Source organism: Octodon degus, unplaced genomic scaffold (genome assembly GCF_000260255.1).
Source record: "Octodon degus isolate 3935 unplaced genomic scaffold, OctDeg1.0 scaffold00152, whole genome shotgun sequence".
NCBI classification, from domain to species: Eukaryota; Metazoa; Chordata; class Mammalia; order Rodentia; family Octodontidae; genus Octodon; species Octodon degus.
In genome coordinates, this window is record NW_004524728.1 from 2,401,068 (window position 1) to 2,420,569 (window position 19,502).

Genomic DNA, 19,502 nt, shown 5'->3' on the forward strand with positions numbered 1-19,502 from the left:
ATCTGTAAATAATGACTTCACTTCTACCTTTCCAATCATTGTTCCTTTTATTTCTTTCTCTTGTCTAAGTGCTCTGTTGAATGTTTCCAGAACTATATTAAACAGGAGTGGTAAGAGTGGGTTGACTAATTAATTTGGCCTAAGATTTTATTAACTACTACCAACTCTTGTGTTATTTTTATTAAGCATTAGACAGTCAATATCGCCAAGTGATTGGTCGTATAAGCTATTCACTGGCTGAAAACATACATCTTTTATTTCCTTTACTATGTAATTGATTTTTCTTTTCAGCTGACATGTAGGATTTTGTGGTTTTTATTGACTCCTTCCCAGCATCCTTGCTTTTCCCCCCAAAGAGATACTATTATTCACATGGACAAAAATCTCCTTTTTCCAAATTGTATATCATCTCTGTACATTCATGTCACTGATTAGAAATTAATAAAGGCACTATAAAAGCTTCCTTTAAAAATATGAAGCCAGGCAAATGGTACATACTTGTAATCCCACCATTTGGAAGGCTAAGGCCATAGTATTACTGTGAGTTCAAGGCCAACCTGAACTGCATAGTGAGACCCTATCTCAAAAAATCAAAAATAATATGATTTGGTTATACTTTTGAAGGGAACCTTTATTTTCTCTCTTTTTAAAATGTATTTGTTACAGTGTCTCACTACACAGCTCGGACTCATAGTGATCCTATTTTCAGCCTTCCTAGCACTGGGATTACAGGAGCACACCACCATGCCTGGACTTAGTTTCCAGCTCAGTGTGCCCCTGGATTGGGGCCAGCATGACATATGAGACCCAGAATCGAACCCTGGTCCCTGCACTTGCCAAAGCAGGTACTTAGTCCACTGAGCTATCTCACTGGCCAGTTGAAGGGAACTTTTGAGTAGAGTTATTGATTAAGTAAATTCTCAGTCTACGTGTGTGTTTGGTTCCTTGATGGGGTCGGGGTGGAGATCCTTCCGAAGAAAAATACTCTGTTAAAATGATTTTTGAAACCTTCATAAAAATTGAAAGTGCTTGATTGTTCTCCTTACCCAAATAGTAAAGAGTCAATACTAAGTACAGTTTTACTAAATGCTTATTTTTCTTTTACAGAAGAATGCAGATGTGCTGTTTTCCTCATTTCAAAAACCGAAACAGAAAAGACATAGATGTCGAAATCCTAATAAGTTGGATATAAACACTTTGACAGGAGAAGAAAGGGTGCCTGTTGTCAATAAACGAAATGGGAAGAAGGTAAGTATTGGGTAATGAAATTGATCAATATATGATTTCTTACCCTAGAAAAATATTGCTTTATCCTGACATCTTTAATAAGGAGAAAGAGGGGCTGGGGAGATGGCTCAGTAGAATAAGTGCTTGCCTGGCAAGGGCAAGGGCCAGAGTCCAATCCCCAGTTCCGCTAAAAAAATAAAAAAATTAAAAATAAGGAGAAAGAATCCTGTTTCTTTTATAATATGTGTAGGTAGGTAGGTAGGTAGGTGGATGGCCGGCTGGACAGACAGACAGACAGACAGACAGGATGAGGAGGGGAGAGGTGAGGAGAGCAGGGAGGGAAGACTGAATGGGTCTTTAATCTTCATCAAATCCCTGTTCCCAGATGGGGGGAGCCATGGCGCCGCCAATGAAGGACCTACCTAGGTGGCTGGAAGAAAACCCTGAGTTTGCAGTTGCACCAGACTGGACTGAAATAGTTAAGCAGTCTGTAAGTACAAACTGTGTGGCTGTCACACAAGCTCCAAACTTGTTTTCTTGAGTTCTTCTTTATTTTCTATTGGTATTAATTATTCAGTTGTAACTTAGTTTAGGTTTTAAAATTTGACATAACACATTGTTTTCATACATCATTTTACACATTGTAAATATATAATTTCTTACATCAGTACATTGTTAGTCTGAAGTGAATTCGTCAGCTCTGACTTTAAAAAATTGTGTAGAAATATGCATTCCTTGCCTTGGAGGTGGATTCCAAGTAACCTTTCTTACAGCTCACCTGTGCAGTCATGTTTGTGCTAGTTAAGATCAGCAACATCATTATTCCTTATTTTTTTTTTCCTTCGGTGGAACCGGGGGTGGAACTCAGACCCTTGCACTTGCCAGGCAAGCGCTTATTCTATTGAGCTATCTCCCCAGCCCTCAACATCATTAATTCTGATTTCTTTGCTGACATATGTAAATAATGCAGCAGTTCTGCCTAAATTTTTTTGTTACTGGTTTCTTTTTAAGTGACATGCTGATTATTTTTGTTTAAATTATGCAATAAATTGACTTTTTCCTTTTGGTTTAAAATCCTGTCAGTCCAAACACACACACAGTCTGGTGAACTGCCACTGTGGCTAGAGTGGTGCTCCCCCCATGACACCCCAGCCTCTTTGTAGTGTCCTCTCCCAGCACCCTGAGCCCCTGATGGCTTTGGCCCTGCTTCCCATCCAGAAAGGTTTGTCTTTTGGGAAAGATAATATAATGAGGAAGTGTACAGCATGGAACCCTCTGAGACAGCGTCTGCGTTTCACCATATTGCAGCTCACCCACCGGCAGGGAGGGCTGTGTCTCGGAAGTCTGGTTTTGCATGCGTGGATCCCCGTGTGTTAGTTCAAACCGTACTAAAGAGTTTCCAGGTTGTTTTCAAGTTTTTGAAATTAAGAATTGACTTGTCAACATCCATAGGAAGATGTTTGGCATAAATATAGAACAGATAAGTAAACTGTAATTAAATTTTCCCTATTTTTCCATTACTTTTTTCCTATTCTGACATTTTTGAAATATCTAAAAGAACACATCAGAGTATGGAGATTATACACAGGCGTGCAACGTTTCCTTTTAATAGTTTTATCGTCCAGCTTTTTGTTCTAGTTTGTTCATTTGTTTGATTTCTGAACTTTTGTCTGTTTTCCTTTCTCACTGGGTGCTCCACCCAGGCTAGCTCCCAACCGCCTATCATTCAGCTTTCAGAAGCAAAATCATTTCCATTGGGCATGGAAGATTCAGAGGCCAGTATAGAAACTAAATTTTCACACACAGTCTTCACCACCATTGTTTGCCTCTCCCTTTCCTCAGGGCTTTGTTCCGGAGTCGATGTTTGACCGTCTTCTCACTGGACCTGTGGTGCGGGGAGAAGGAGCAAGCAGAAGAGGAAGAAGGCCCAAGAGCGAAATTGCCCGAGCAGCTGCGGCCGCTGCCGCTGTCGCCTCCACTTCAGGAATCAATCCTCTGCTGGTGAACAGCCTATTTGCTGGGGTGGACCTGACGAGCCTTCAGAACCTGCAGAGTCTCCAGTCTCTCCAGCTGGCAGGCCTCATGGGCTTCCCTCCAGGACTGGCAACAGCTGCCACTGCCGGAGGTGATGCTAAGAACCCTGCTGCCGTGCTGCCCCTGATGCTGCCAGGAATGGCAGGCCTGCCTAACGTGTTTGGACTGGGCGGGCTGTTGAATAACCCTCTCTCAGCTGCTACTGGAAACACCACTACTGCTTCTAGTCAAGGAGAACCGGAAGACGGCACTTCAAAAGTAGACGAGAAAGCAAATGAGAATGGAGAGGAGAACAAAGACTCTGAGAAAAGCACAGATGCTGTTTCCGCTACTGACTCTGCAAATGGATCTGTTGGTGCTGCTACTGCCCCGGCTGGATTGCCCTCCAACCCACTAGCCTTCAACCCTTTCCTCCTCTCCACCATGGCCCCAGGCCTCTTCTACCCATCCATGTTTCTACCTCCAGGACTGGGGGGATTGACGCTGCCTGGCTTCCCAGCACTGACGGGACTCCAGAATGCCGTGGGCTCCAGTGAGGAAAAGGCTGCTGACAAGGCTGAGGGAGGCCCCTTTAAAGATGCAGATAACCTTGAAGGCAGTGATGCTGAGGAGAGCCTCGACAAGACTGCAGAGTCCTCCATCCTCGAAGACGAAATAGCACAGGGTGAAGAGCTAGACTCACTTGATGGGGGGGATGAAATAGAAAACAATGAAAATGATGAATAACCAGTACCAGTTCCAGTTAAAGTGTTTAAAACTTTTGACAAGTGGTAGTCCTACTGTTTACACTCACAGTTAATGTTCATACCTAGTTTTATAAGCTGTTCTGTAACATAGTGTAGCAAAAAAAAAAAAAGTCCAAGTCATGTTATGCAGGTGTGTCAAAAGGTATCTTGGTCATTAAGTATTGTGCAGTGCATTATTTATTATCCCTAGGAGAGATGAAATTTGAGAGGTGATCATGTCTTTTTAAGGAAACTTACATAATGCTCTGCTTCTTTTCCTTTGGTACCACTGGTATTATAATGAAGAGCAATTTGTAACTGAGCGGCACTAATGGAAGGAAGCGCTGCTCAAGGAAGTATGAAGTTATATATTTAATTTTTTAATTTTAACTTTTAATTTTTGCTGTGAAGGTCAAGATGAAATTTACCATACATATACTTGCTCATTCGTCCCTTTCTGACTGTAGGGGGTTCCCGCACTTGTTTGTACACACACATCCACACACTCTGACAATCCCCACGTTAGTGTGAACGTCTCTTCCCGAGGCGCAGCAATAATAAGGCAGCTGTTGAATGTGAAGGGTCCCTTTGGAAAATTAACCTACTGGGAGGGTTCTTGCCAGACAGAACTACAGTTCCATTATCTCGTGGTCTTGTAATGCACTGGTATAAACAAAATAAATAGAATAAATAAAGAGTGAGAGAAGTGAGAATCAGGTACCTTTTTTAAATTAAAGGACTTTGTTACTTTAGCCACAAAGCTAAAACAGCATTACCTCAGCTCTAAACTAGCCTTGAAGTTTACAGACATGACTTTGTAAATGTATTGTTTTTCTTTGTTGTGATGTTCTTTTATTCTTTCTTTGAAAACTGCTATCATGTAAGATAAAATGTAAATTGCGGCCAACTGTAGTAATGATGCTTTTAATAAAAGTGACCCATGATATGCAGAGATGTAATTATAGAATGTAGTATGTAGGGGAACTGGTGTTCACTCTATTTTTTGTATTCGCAATAGATGCAAATACAGCATTCTGGCTTTTGTATAGTTTCTTGCTATAGCCTCTTATACTAGATTAGCTGCTCTTAGTAAAACACTAAACTGATTATCTTCAAGACTAGATGGAAGGGAAGATGTGTACTATCTTCACATAGGCTGTCAGATATCTCAACAGAAGCCCAGGAAAACACTCTATTGCTGTCCCAGAAGAGCGTCTGAGACTGAGGATACTTACAAATGTGTGCAGCATGTGATAGTGTGGTACACCGAAAACAAAAGGGCAAGTGAAAAGGAGGCTTTAATAGGCACAGTGTCTAGGTCATTTATCCTTGGATAATGGGTAGAAAAACACAATGCTGTAGTGCCAGCCAGGGACACAAAGGCGCTCTGGGGTCCTGCAGACCAGAACTCCATGCCAGAAACCTGTCTATGGGAAAACCTGTATGGAATTAAAATAGACCCTCTTAAGTACACGTGCATACACAGTCTCAAGAGCAACCAGGTTTGTAGACCTCTTTCTGACCTTTGATATTTGAAGTAAGACATAATTGAGATCTATTGTTTTCACCTTTCTGTGTCAAACAAAACCATCGTTCCATCCAGCCAAAGAGATACGAATAAAGCTGTTTTGCCTCTGTTCAGGCCCCCCATATCCTCCCCCAGTGTACATGCTCAGCCACCCCACCCATGTGTAACAAGAGAGAGTCTCTAAATTCCTTTTAGGCAATGAAATTCATTCAGTTTATATCCCAAGGATGAAAATATGCCCATATGTTTGTGGAAAGGGAACCATTTGAAATCTCTACTCTGTAGGTCCTGTGGTTGTATCTAGTAATTGCCATTACTATTTTCTCTTAAAAGTTAACAGACAGCATGCATTGGAAGGAAGTGCCTTAGAAGATCTTCTGAAATGGAATTCTTTGAACATGGAAAATAAGAGTAGATCTGCACAAAGCATGGAGAATTTAAATATTTAAATAATTGAAAGACTTTAGTAGGGAGAATTTATTTAATAAAATACATTATAAAAGGATCTTTTCCTAAAATTCTTTATTGAAAACGTGCTTGTGAGCTCCTGTGAGTAAAAAAAAAAAAAAAAAAAATGACTGTTAGCATGAGATGTTGCTAGCACGGATGAGTGTTACCGCCAGGCCTCAGCTGCTTGCAGCCAGTGGGAGGGGCCCTGTCTCAACAAGTCAGTGTCCACCCTGTGTATTGTTTGCAGTTCTTTTGTGGACAGGTCTTTAAATGACATTAGGAAATACTTTTTTCTTCCAGTAGAGTCAGTTCCTTGACCCTAGGTCTTGAATCCACCTAAGACCTGTTGACTGATACTAATCAGTGTTAAGTGCGTGCTTGGTGTGAATGAGCCGCCAAGATGTAGCTTGTGCTGTGGCCCTGTTGCTCTTTCTGGGAGAAGTGCTGCACTTTTGGAGGCAGCATGACTGAAGCACACCCTCCTGAAGTGCCACTTAGTAGCAGGAAAAATCATTGTATAGGGATGGCCTAAAGTGTTTATTTTTACGTTTTGAGATTGGCAAACAAAATCTATTGATACCTGTAAGTCTACAAAGTTTAAAGCAGCAGGATTGAATGTTCTGGCCCAGCATGGGCAATTTAGGCTTAGTCAAACTTTTTTTTTTTAAGAAAAAACTGGGATGTAGCTCCTCAGTGGGGTGCCTACCTAGCTAGCATGCCCAAGGCCCTGCATCCATCCTTAGTACCAAGAGGGGACGGGAACAAGGTGGAGAGCACTAGGAACAAAGTGGGTCCTGACCAGGTAAGCTTAAGTCCCACCTGGCTCATTTATTCTGCCCCACAAGTATTCCTATTGGATAAAGAAATCAAGACTTAAGTGCTGTGCTGGTCGGATCAACATTTGTCAGCCAGGATTTACTGGGTGTGAGTGTGATGTGCTAGGTGCTGTGCTTGGACCTAAGAAATCAAAGCAGGATGATCCTCGACCTCTACTGTCATAGAGGTTACATTCTAGCTGGAAGAAACGGCTGATAGAGTACAAATAAATCTTTGCAGATCAAGATTTAAATGGTGATTGGATGGTAAGGAAATCTAAGGTTTGGATTTCATGCTTAGGCACTACAGAAAGGGAAGGATTTTGTGTAAGAAAGTGGTTGGATCATTTTTATGTTTTTAAAAGTCAATATGACAGTGCAAAAATAAGGCTTGTGAAGGAGAATCAGGAATTGCAGCTGGCTGAACACTGTAGCTGACTCGGATCTCCTAGTGGGTGACACAGAAATGCAAAGCACTGGACAGATTAGGGTTGATTTTTAAAGAGGTAAAGCCTCCTTTTATATAAACATAACTTTAATATCTTTGGTACATATCTAGGAGTGCTGTCATACAGTAAACACAGATTCCTTCAAAATATAGATTTATAAGGAACTGTCAAACCTCATTTCAAAGCAGTGGTACCATTCTGCATTCCTACAAAGCATGTGAATCCTTTGAAGTAACTCTTCAGGAGAATTACTGAAATACATCCAAAGGTAAAGTCAAGCTTTTCTTTTCTTTTTTTTTTTTGGTAAGTTGTGCTTAGTTGTTATTTTTAAAAAGATACATCATTTCCTTCATGTCCTTTTACAAAATTTTAAGTTTAATGAAAATTATTTGTTAAGTATCATAGGAAAGAATTTTAAAAATCACTTCTGAAAGGTAGCGCAAGTTAGACTGTACAGGCATTATGATGGCGGCATGTGTACGGAGTGCCTGTCTAGAGCCATCAATAAATTTAAATTAGGAGGAAAACAATGTAAATGACTTCTACTAACAAGCACTTACAAGTTAGGATAGACCTTTTTTCATTCAGTATAGCTCTAATGAACATTTTTATGTATTTTCTTAGTGCAGGTAGGATTTATCACAGGTTTATAGAGACCTTAGAGTAAACCACATTTGGTAAATTTTCTGTGGAATTTCACCTAGTGTACAGTTTCATCTAGTGGAAGACTCCTTCAATGAAAAAATATTTCAACACTTTTTTTTTTTTTTTTTTGTAGAGGAAGGAGTCACCCAACTTGGGAATTTTTCAGATGAAGTTGTACATTTTCATTTTTAGGTATTTGGGGCTGTGTGAATCATTTCATCAGCCATAATGTACTCCCATTTTCCTAATGGATCTGGCAGTCTATGGTCTATAGCAATTATTTTTGATCTTCCAATATACAGTTAGATTTTAATTGGATATCCTTAAACAAGTATATATCATATATTTTAAATCAAATGGAAAAACAGGATAAAAAAAATTTCAAATACTTTTATATCTAACATCTTTATCTTTGGGATGATTTGTACTTTGCTTAGCTCCCAAGAAGATTAAGATTTTCATGACTTGAGCAAAGATGGCAGAATTTCATATCTGCACAATTACATGCTGCGTAAGTATGCTCAGCAGCATCCTTCCTGGGAACCAGCCTTTCTTAAGGTCTTTCCTGAGATAAATGTGTTATGGTGAATTATGGGTTGTATCTAAAGGATAGCACGGTAGGTTTCTAATGTATAACAAACTGAAGAACCAAGTTCAAACATTGTCCAGGAATCACCCCAGGGGGCTTCTCGCATTGCCTCCCCCCCCCCCCCGCACTTTGATCTGAAACCTCAATTTCAAAATGGAGAGACCATCTTTAATGGATTTAATGACTCTTCAGTGACAGGAGCCAGAGACTAGGGCTTTCCATGGTTTGCAACCCAAGCCAGCTCCTGATTGTCAGCCTCGGCTTAGCAGACTTCGCTTGCTGTGGATGAGGGGACTGGAGCCTGAGCAGGCTGCGCAAGGCACAGCTCTGGGAGTGCGTGTGGTGGTGCGGGCGGGAAGGCGCTGCCAGCTCAGGCTGCTTCACTGCACTGCGCTTCTGTAGGAGTCGGGAAGCTCGACATTTAGGATTCAGGAATTTTGCTCATTTACAGGCTCTTGTGAGCCAACTGGCACAACACTTCTGTGAATTAGCTTGAATTGTTGCCACATCACCTTACCTGGGAATGTGAGCTCCTTTGCCTGAGGCCATGTGGTCAGCCAGGCTAGAATATAGACTTCTCTGTGCGGCTAGCTACAGAGCATCTATCTTAACTGTAAACTCAACTGTAAGCTATGAGCATTAATTCACCCTACAATCCTAAAATACCAAGACCTAGAACAGATCAAGGTACAAAACTATTTATTGTTGCAGTATTGGAGATTGGATCCAGGACTTTTGTGCTGAGCCCTTTTTTTATGTTATTTTTTATTTCGAGACAGGATTTCACTAAGTTTTCCAGGCTGGGCTTGATCTGTGATCCTCAGTCTCCCAGAGTGCTGGAATAACAGGTATATATTATCACACCAATTTTCAAACTTTTAATAACCACTGATGGTATGCACAAAGTTATACTGGAAGTTTCCAGATCTTTCTGCCACAAGACAAAAGTAATGAAGGATGACTGAAAGATGAATGTTCAAGTTAATTTTTAAAAATGTGTTCACAAGCAATTGCAAGCATGCTTTACATCCATGCTAATTTTATTATTCAATTTATGCAACTGACAACTTACTGTTTTTGAACACTACTAAGCATTTTTCTAGGATTCCTGGGTAGTGACTACTGCCCTTGCGTCCATCACTACCTTATATCTGGCTGGCTAGCCAGCCCTAAAAGGCAGCCTCAGCCTGTAGAGGCAGAGATGACAGAAGCTGGAACCTGTACTTCCTGCAGAACATTGTTATTTCCTCGCTCCCACCCTCAGGGCTTTTTAGGCCATTGTAGTTCTCACAGGGATTTGTGTATCTGAAGAGGCAGAGCTGATATTCGCTGCTAAACTGGGGGCCCTACCAGGCCTCTCCACACTCCTTCCTCTGTGCACTGTGAGGCATCCTGGAACTGAGCGCCACCATTGTGCCTGGCTTTAGGGCCATTGTTCTTCCCCAGATCAAGCAGCCTGCTGCTCAGCACCCCTGGCTTTGCTTCTTCAGCCATGGACACTTCAGGGGGCAGCTGGACTGAGCTGGAATAGCCTGAAGGCCACATAAGCCACTGAAAGGTCTTTGTTTCCCACTCATGCTCCCAAATGTAGTCACAAAAAAACCCTGTCCTATTTCTGACACAACCAGTGTATTATGAAAGACGTAATATTAACACTGTTGTGGCAACTCAAAGAGGTGCTTGCTGTGGCTCCTCAGTCCCCAGCCTCCTCTGAGAAAAGAATTCAGGGGCCTGCAGAACACATGGTGGTGAGTAGGAGAAATAAAATTAAAGATGTTCCTTTATATTTCAATCAAAAAAAAATGTCTACCAAGAAGCAGGCAGGTATTAATAGTTTATTAAGATCTTACTTAGGGCTATTATTGCAAAACCTGAATAATATTTATGATATCATGGGGGGGGTGCTTTTTGTGTTTATGCTGGCTTTTAATGAAGGTTGGGGACAGGCCAAAGAAGCCAAACAGTGGTGGCTCTCCACAAGTGGAAGGAGCTAGGAAAGCTTGGTGTAAGCGACCCACAAGAACAGTGACCTTAAGGATCACTGCTTTCTCAATGCATTTGGAGCTCAAATAATCAAGTGGCCAAGATCTCATCTCCATATGACACACCTCTCAGAAAGCTCACCCACAGCAGCTGACCATTTTACCTTGCAGTATGGTACAGTTTAGGACGTGGCGGCACACAGACGGTGAGGCTGACCGCAGCACTGGGCTACTGGACTTGTTCTGCAGGTTTCAAATGCACATGGCGGTGGCACAGTTATCTTCCTGGATGGGACAGTGCATACTTCTCACTGTCCTCAAGGACACACTGAAATCTTCGTGCTCTGAATGGCATGGTCCAAATTACTGTTTTAAGAGCTGTTGCAAGTACAAATTATCCTACCCAGTTGATTGTAGCTAAATGCATTGAATAATTAGATGAGAAGGTACTGAGCCCAGAGATCTGAGGAGAGGTGGTGACTTGATCAGTTGTCCCAAGCTCCCTGTAATTTGAACTTTTTTACTTGACTTCATCCAGGATGCTTTAAGGAGAAGCCATCTATGCTTTTAAATGCAAAACATAGAACAAAACAATTGAGAAACTCTAGTTAAATGACACCCACATTATTTTGTCTTGCTGAATCATACTGCTGCTTTTAAAGGTGGGACCCATGGTAACCTAAAAATGATGGCAGAGGTGGTCTGAAAATGGCATGTAGGCTTATTCATTCTCTCTCTCTCTCTCTCTCTCTCTCTCTCTCGGTTTTTCTATATTAAACCTTTTAAGGACAGATGTCATGAAGTGTTTTTTTATTTTTTTATTTTTTTATTTTTTTTTCATGAAGTGTTTTTGTATATTACTTAAACATATTTTTATCCCCCAAAGCTTGCTATGTTAGCAGAGAGAATAATAAGTATCATTCTTTCCTTTAGTAGAAATCAACTGACAAATATTTGATGCGAAACTGGAAGGTGTGTTGAGAAGTAGGGGGAAGGGAAGAGAAAGCAGTCAGGGTCCTGACCTTTGTATGATGAGGAGGTCAGGAAAATAAATGATACATCTGCCTGCACTTTTCAGGTTTCAGAGAATGCATCAGACAACAGTCTCAGCTGTTGCTTACCATAGTGTGAGCCTATTTATAACTTTAGAATAAATTAAGGTTCAGGGATTCCAGGTTAGCAAATGGCTTAGTTGGACCTTGCTAGTTGGTCTTTGGACTCTGAACCACAGAATGTGGCCTTTCTACCACACTATGACATTAACCAGGTTAAGTCCTAGCTTTCAGTGAGAACAGAAGCCTGAGCTCATCTCTGAGCCTCTTCTTATTTGTACCCTTCTAACAATAACAACACAATAATAATAGACAGTCTTCCTTGTAATGTTGTGTGAGCATTAGAAGTGGGAAATTCTGCAAAATACCTCATGTCCAGGACAAAATTGCACCCAATAAATGACAACTGCAAGACCATCATCGTGGGGGGATGAGGTCCACAGCTGTGGCGTGGGAGAACACAGTGTGAGCTCACTGTATGGGGGAGGCTCTGGCCTGAAGGAATGTTCTATGTGAACTGGGCTGGTGCCCGGCCCCGAACATGCAGCCGTAGGCTGGGGGAGCCTCACAGACCTCAAACAGGGCTGGATGTGGGCGCCTGGAATGCAGGCTCTTTGGTGCCTCAGATCAGCACAACTAGCTCCCACGTCTTAAGCACATTAGTATTGAGACAGGAATTTTTGAGCTTCCCAAACATATTATTTGTCTGTTGCACTCTGATATTTCTGTTGTGTTCTATTTCATTAAATAAGTGACCATCCCCCTCTAAACTGGGGGAATGACCCTTTAATGACCCAGTAATAGTTGACAGCCTGAACTGAAAAAATCCTGCTAGAAAACCAAGCTTCTTACCCCAGGTCCATAGATCGGCTTTCATGGAAAGGGACGATCCCAACTACCTGACGTGCAGCCCAATGTTGTGTGGTTTTTCTGGAGAGAGCATCCCTAAACACCACCTAGTCTTCAGGACGGTCTGTGACTCCCTCTGAGACCTCGCTGGCAAAGGAACTGGAAACAAGGGGAACTATTCTTAATTCCATTTCAGAAATGGAAAGTACAGGACAGGCCAGTCCCCAAAGAGGGAAACCCACATTTAAGTTCTGTTTTCTCCTAAAATGCCTCCTGGGCAGAGGCCTCTTCCTACCTTGCATGACAGCAAGCACTGAGGACCACCCCTCCCACTCCCCCCCACCCCCGGTGCCAAGTGGCTGTCCTGATGACCGAGTGAGTTCCTGTTGGAGCTTCCAAGCAGCCTGGCCCAGAATGCACTCACAGTGCCAACCACTGCACTCTCACATCCTGCAGAATGACAGTACCATGTGAGTGTTATCCCTGCTGTGTCTGTCCAGGGCTTAGTGAGTGCATGCTTGTTTCGGTGGAATGAATTAGAGACTGCAAGAAGTGGGGAGCTATCTTAGGAATCTCTAGGCTCTTACCTTCAGTCAGCACCCAAAGCTAGAAGACAGAGCCAGCCCTTTCCTCCCTGCCTGCCCAGGGAAGCAGGCCAGGGAAAGGCAGCACACCTGCCAAGCCAACACAGGTCCCAGGATAGCCCAGGTGTGCCTGCCCTTGCAGGATGGCAGCCAGCACCTTCGGTTCCACTCCCTCGCCTCAACACGTTCAGGGCCTTGCTCCAGTTTCTACTCGCCCTTCAGTATAAAAATCAAATCAAAACAAAATAGGCCCCGGAGAGCTGCACTTTGCTTCCCTGCTCAGGAAGAAGAAGCCAAGAGCAAAGGAAAAAGGCTTTTAGGTATGAGTTGCCCACCAGTTGGGTGGTTTGAATTCTTGCCTTGTTTAAAAATTTCAATATTCAATTTGCTGCCAGGCTCTCCAGTCCCTAATGTCAGTGCCCCACATGCTGGGGACACCTCAGGTACTGTCATCAAAAGGAGCAGACTTGGGCTGTTTGGGGAAAGGGGCACCATGGAGTGGCTCTGGGCTCCAGAAGAGATGGGCACAGCAACGCAGGCCCGGAGTTCTGTGGCCAGGCCCCCGTCTCTTTCTCAAAGAAGCATTTCTTTCCACATGGTTTCTTCAAGTCCTTGGGTGGATCCACAATCTTTCCTGGCCAAGGAGAATCCCTGCCAAGTTTCCCCCATGCCAGGTCACCAGCCACAGACTCACAGCCACCATCTTACCACCCAACTACCTCCGTCTCTTTCTCAAAGCTCACTTTAAGGACACATTAACAGGTTTATTGTGCTTAACAGCTCATACCTGGTGAAGAATGATAATTTAAAGCCAGCACCTAGGAAACAAGGGGATGGTGAGTTCAAGGCCACCCTGGACTACAGTGTCAAATTCGAGACCATCCTGAACTACGGAGCAAGACCCTGTCTCAGACATAAAAACAAAAACGAAAAATCAAAGAATGATGATTTGAATACATATGGGAACTAGACTTTTTTAATCAGCTCATTGTATGTACAGATTTTTCCACAAGAAAAAGGCACTGTGGTACTAATTATCCCCTTCTCCGGTGCCGAGGTTGAAGTCCTAGCTTGTGGCCTCTCAGTACAGGACTGCATTTTGAGATGAGCCCTCTAAGGGGTGATTAAAACAAAATGAGGTCATGGGGGCGGGCCCTAATCCGAGCAGTCTGCTGTGTCTATATGAAGAAACTCAGAAGGGTGCGCGCGCGTGCGCGCACACACACACACACACACACACACACACACACATGACCTTTCAGGGCTTACGGAAAAGACAGCTATATACAAGCCGGGGAGAAGGCCTCAGGAGACATCAGCCGTGTTGGCCCCTTACTTCAAGTCTACAGCCTCTATAACAGAGAGAAAATAAATTTTGGTTATGTAACACAGTCTATGGCACTTTTGTTATGGCAGCTCTAGCAGACTAATAAACTATGCATTTATGAACTCATGCTACTAGTATAGTTTACAAGTCTGGACAACCACCTCAGAAAAGGAAAAGCAGGAAACCACCACATGAAGGAAAATGGTCCAGTGCTGGGACTAGGATGAGCTTGGGCTGGGGTGTGGCCAGCTGAGTCCTGCTCAATCAACTACAGGGGCAAGCTCCCTCCCCTCTCTGGATGGCCTTGGGGTGCAGGGTCAGGACTGCAGTGATGCTGAGGGAAGGGTGTGGTGCCCCTCTGGCCCACCCACTTCATGAGCTGCAGTGAGGATTTCGCAGCTCACCTTCATGCCCCCCACCCCTGTTGCACAGCATGGAACGACTGAATGTGCATCTGGCGAGTGTCAGCCAAGTGGTCACTTCAGTATGCTTTGTGTAAGGCATGGGGCCAAAGTTGGGCCTTGTCCTTCCTGGATATGTGACCTTCAGGAGGTCTCCACCTCCCTGAGAGGCTTCCTTTGTGCAGTGACAGCTATTGTGATACTTGCGAACCTTTCTTCAGCACACACTTTATTCTTCTAATAAATGTAGATATGATTTTCTTGGCATAGAGTTGTGGAACACTGTGGTGAGTTATAAGAAGCATAAAGCTTTCAGGGGGTTTTCTGTGTGTTCATTGTTGATAAACCCAAACAGACGCCTATTCAAATGATTTCCTTTAGTTGAAAAATGTGTACCCTTGAATTCTGTGGGCATTCACATGGAGAAAGAAAGAAAAAAGAAAGAAAGAAAGAAAGAAAGAACGAACGAACGAAAGAAAGAAGGAAGGAAGGAAGGAAGGAAGGAAGGAAGGAAGGGAGGAAGGAAGGTTCGTTCCACTTTGAAGTGGTGCACAGAGGCGTAGTAAATCTGTTTAGGTATCATCATGTTTGACTTTAAGAAAACGGCTGAGCTATGGGAAAGGTAATTCAAGAAGATATAAATGGCTGCATTATAATAAGCAGACACCTATTTTAAGCATGATCTATGTTTTTGAGAAAATTCATTACAATAAGTCTTACAATACCAACCTCTTCAATGAATTTTTCATGTCTGCATACCGAGATATATATAAAATGATCGTAATCATGCACCTTTGGGGCAGTGCTGAGCGCCAGCTGTTTCTGGGATGATTTATAGGTTGCCACACTCAAGGTTAATAATCAAGAGAACAGGTTAGAGTATGCAATGTATTCATGTCAGGTGAGAAGTTCAGTTAGTGGAGATAGCATGTTATAGGGAAGCACACACTTTTAATTATTTTCCACCCCACACACACACAACTGCAATAAACTAAAAATAAATGATGTTTTACGTGGGGAAATCTCTCTGCTAAGTTAACCTTCTGGTTACTGTTGGCTTTATTTAAAGGGAAACCACAGCTAGGAATTAATTATTAGCTGTACATATGAAAACACAGCTTGAAGGTACTTAAACATCTGTGCAATGGGCCTACACAGAGGGGATGATGGAGCTTTATAAACATCATGGTAATTACGCCCTTATTGAAATGCAGAATTTTGCTGCTAGCAGAATGTCTAACAGGAGTTTCTGAATGTGACATATTCAAGCAACGATTCAACTTCCAGCAGTGCTAAAATGTAACTTGTCTCCTTTTGGAAGCATAAGTTACAGCATAGATTTCCTAGAGTCTCAGAAATGTTCTTTTTCTATTTTTTTTTTTATTTTGAAGACAATATAAAGCGATAAAAATGATACAAAAAATACAGAATTTCAAAACAAGATGACAGGAAATTAATGATGGTTGTTATATTGCATATTGTTACCTTCAAAGTAGCTGTCCAGATTACCACATACAGGTATGCAAAATTGATCAATTAGGCATTAACTATTTCTTTCAGTAAACCAATAAAAATGAGCAGTGTAATTATCTTGGCTACCTTGTATATATGTTTCCCTCCCTTCTTTTTTCATTTTCCTGACCCCTATCCCAGTTTTGTTTTTCCTTTTTAGCAGTTTCTTTCCCTTTCATCATATCTATTGTAATCTTCAGTTTTTATTTACTTTTTCAGTTTCAATTTTGTGCACTAGGGAGACAATACGATGTTTATATATGCAGGTCTGATTTATTTCACTTATGAGTATGGTCTCTAGTTGCATTTTCCTTTAAATCTCCATTTACCTTTAAAACCCTTAAGTTTATATTTATAGCTGAGTAATACTTCATTGTATCAAAATACCTCAACTTTTTTTCTCCATTCCTCAGTTGATGGGCATTTGGATTGTTTCTATGATTTAGCTATGACAAATTGTGCTGCTTAAACATGAACATGGGTGCACATACATCACTGTGGTATGTCAAATAGGACCTCTAATCTTTTTTTTTTTTTTTAGGAATCTCCACACTGATTTCCACAGTGCCTGTACTGGTATACACTTTTACTACCAGTGCAGAAGAGTTCCTTTGTCCCCACAGCCTCTCCAGCACTTGTTATTGATTGTTCTTCATGATATCCTTTCTTTCTGAAGTGAGATGGAATCTCAGTGTTGTTTTAATTTTCATTTTTCCAATGACCCATGATGTTGAACATTTTTCCATATATTTATTTATCATTTGTATTTATTTTTCTTCATCAGAGAAGTATGTATTGATCCCAGATATCCATTTTTGGATTGGGACTTTGAATTGGGGGGGGGGAGCCTGATTTTTTTAAAATTCTTTATATGTTCTAGATAAAAGTCCTTTGTCTGAGGGACGGTTGGCTAAATTTTTTCCCAATTTGTGGGTTTTCCTTTTACCCTGTTGGTGATTTCCTTTGATATACAAAAATTTTTTAATGAGATGAGATCCCAGTTGTTGATTCTTTGAAGTATTGTGCCATTTGGTTTTTGTTCGTGCACTCTCTGCCTACTCCTATGTCTTCAATATTTCTGCCTCCCTAACTGTTCTCTCCCGGTAGATTTAGGGTTTCAGTTTTAATATTTAGATCTTTGATCCATTTTGACTATAGTTTTGTGCATGGTGATAGACCTGGGCCTAGTTTTGAGGAGAATGTATCTTGTTGACATAGGAACATTTTTTCTTATTATAAAGACATTAAAAACAATGTGTTTTGTAAAACTCTTCATTCACCCTCACTGACCTGTACAACTCTTGTGTTTCACTTCTTCCTTTCTTCTCTTTTATGTCAGGTGTAACTGCTGAGCTACCTACCTACCCATGCTGAAATTTATTTATTGCATATATATGTGGATATATTTGTTTATTTTTCAAAATATACATTATTTTGTGGGCATATGTTATTTTAATTATATAAATGTTATTATTACAAGTCTCATATTTATGTTTTGAGGCAGGGCTTTCAGTATGTAAGTAAGGTTGGCCTCAAACGTGGTGATCTTCCTGCCTCAGCCTCCTGGGTTGTTGGAGTTACAGGTGTGTGCCATAATTCATAGCTTCATTCTATTTTTTTAAAACTTCTGTGAGTGTATCTCACTTTTAACATTTTTAAAGAAATATACCTGACATACGTGGTGCCAGTGTATTAGCAAGCACGGATGCCTGTGGGGCCATCGCCATGATCAGGACAATGCAGATGTGCACCTCCAAAATCGCCTCATGCCTCCCTCCTGCACCCCCTAATAGCCAGGCACCTCGGGTCTGCTGTCACCATAGGTTACTTTGTATTGCCTAGACTTTTACATCAATGAAGTATGTGGTGCTATTTTTTGTTTAACTTCTCCCACAAAGCATATGCTGTTTTTGAGATTCATTCATGCTGTGTTCATCGATGTCCATTTCTTCTGGTGGTTGAGGAGCACCTCCTGAGACAGTGTACCGATTTATTTATCTAGCTTCCTGTTGATGGTATTTGAGTTACGTCTACTTTCTGGCTCTTACTAATAAAGCCTCTATGGATAATCATGCACATTTTTAAATAGATAAATGTCTTGATTTCTTTTGAATCAAGATGCATGAGAACAGTATGTGTGGATTACAGGGAAGGTGAAAGCTTTCCCCCAGAGGAAATGCATCATTTTGTTTCCTCTGGAGGTGCTGCGTGATCCTGTTCTTCTGCCTTCTCGTCATTCTCACCTTCCTTGGCATGGTCAATCTCAGCACTATTCTAATAGGCACCATGGCTTCTGCTTAGGGTTGCAGCCTGCATGATGTAAGTGGCTGAGGAAGTGGGGATCTCCTCATGTGTTCCTGAAAAGATTTGATTATTAGACATGGATTATTAATTAAAATCATGGATTAATTTAGAAACATTGCTATGAACTATGAAGCATTTAATTTTCTCCACAGAAGACTGGAATTCTTGGTCAATTTATGCCCATATTATACATTTTGTTGCTATTATGAATAAAAATTTATTTATTTATTTTTGTATCAGGGATCAAACTCAGGACCTTGCACTGGGCAGACAGGCACTTACACCACTGAGATACCTCCCTGGCTATTTAAATTTCTTGTTAAGTGTTTTATGACAAAGAATTTGCATCAGTTTTAGTACACTGATCTCACTGATAGCCTTGCTAAACTCTGTGGGGGCTGTGTGTGTATGTGTGTGTATACACATACACACACAGTGCAAAGAATCAAAACTAGGGCCTGACACGTGCTAGCAAATGTTCTCTTATCGATCCATATGCCCTCATCCCCCTGGCTAAGCTCAATCTTTTTGTTCTTTTTTTTCTAGGTATATAATAACATTTTGTGCAAACCCTGCTAATTTTATTGCTTTAGAAAATTTTTTTTTCAGAATTTTATGAAAGTTTTATTGCCTAAGTTGGAGAGTTCCTTATTTAAGACACTTCTGCTCTTCTTGTTAAGTACGCTCAGAGTGATCGCTCTGCACAGTGTCCCTGTAGGAAAGACAGGAACAGAAGATTATAATTTATAAGGATATAATTACTAAAATCTAATAAATATATACACCTGCCTGGCACTTTCTTTCTAGAATGCTTTGCTCAAAAATCATTTTAAAACTTAGCCAGAAGATCAAAATTCAGAAAACTTTAATCAGAATTGAAGATAAAATATTTAAAGTCAAGACATCATATTCCAAATAATTATCTTCCTTGGAACATTCTGAGGATTACTAAACCCTTTCATTTCTTTTTTTTTCTTTTCAAAGTTTTATTGATAAACATATAGCAATGAGACAGTTTCAAATCAAATC

At 41.3% G+C, this 19,502-nt stretch overlaps 1 protein-coding gene across 3 annotated transcripts in view; it reads left to right on the top strand.

The window, feature by feature from the left end:
- Positions 1–4,945, top strand: part of Chd7 (chromodomain helicase DNA binding protein 7) — a 138,189-nt gene extending 133,244 nt beyond the window's left edge. For 2 of the 3 annotated variants that reach the window (XM_004642358.3, XM_023702427.1), the window contains exons 36-38: positions 1,108–1,248; positions 1,613–1,717; positions 3,070–4,945. In XM_004642358.3, coding sequence (XP_004642415.1) covers positions 1,108–1,248; positions 1,613–1,717; positions 3,070–3,987 — 1,164 coding nt within the window. In that variant the 3' untranslated portion in view covers positions 3,988–4,945. The remainder of the gene's footprint in view (positions 1–1,107; positions 1,249–1,612; positions 1,718–3,069) is intronic. The other variant, XM_023702428.1, reaches the window with a different exon arrangement.
- Positions 4,946–19,502: the final 14,557 nt, after the last annotated feature.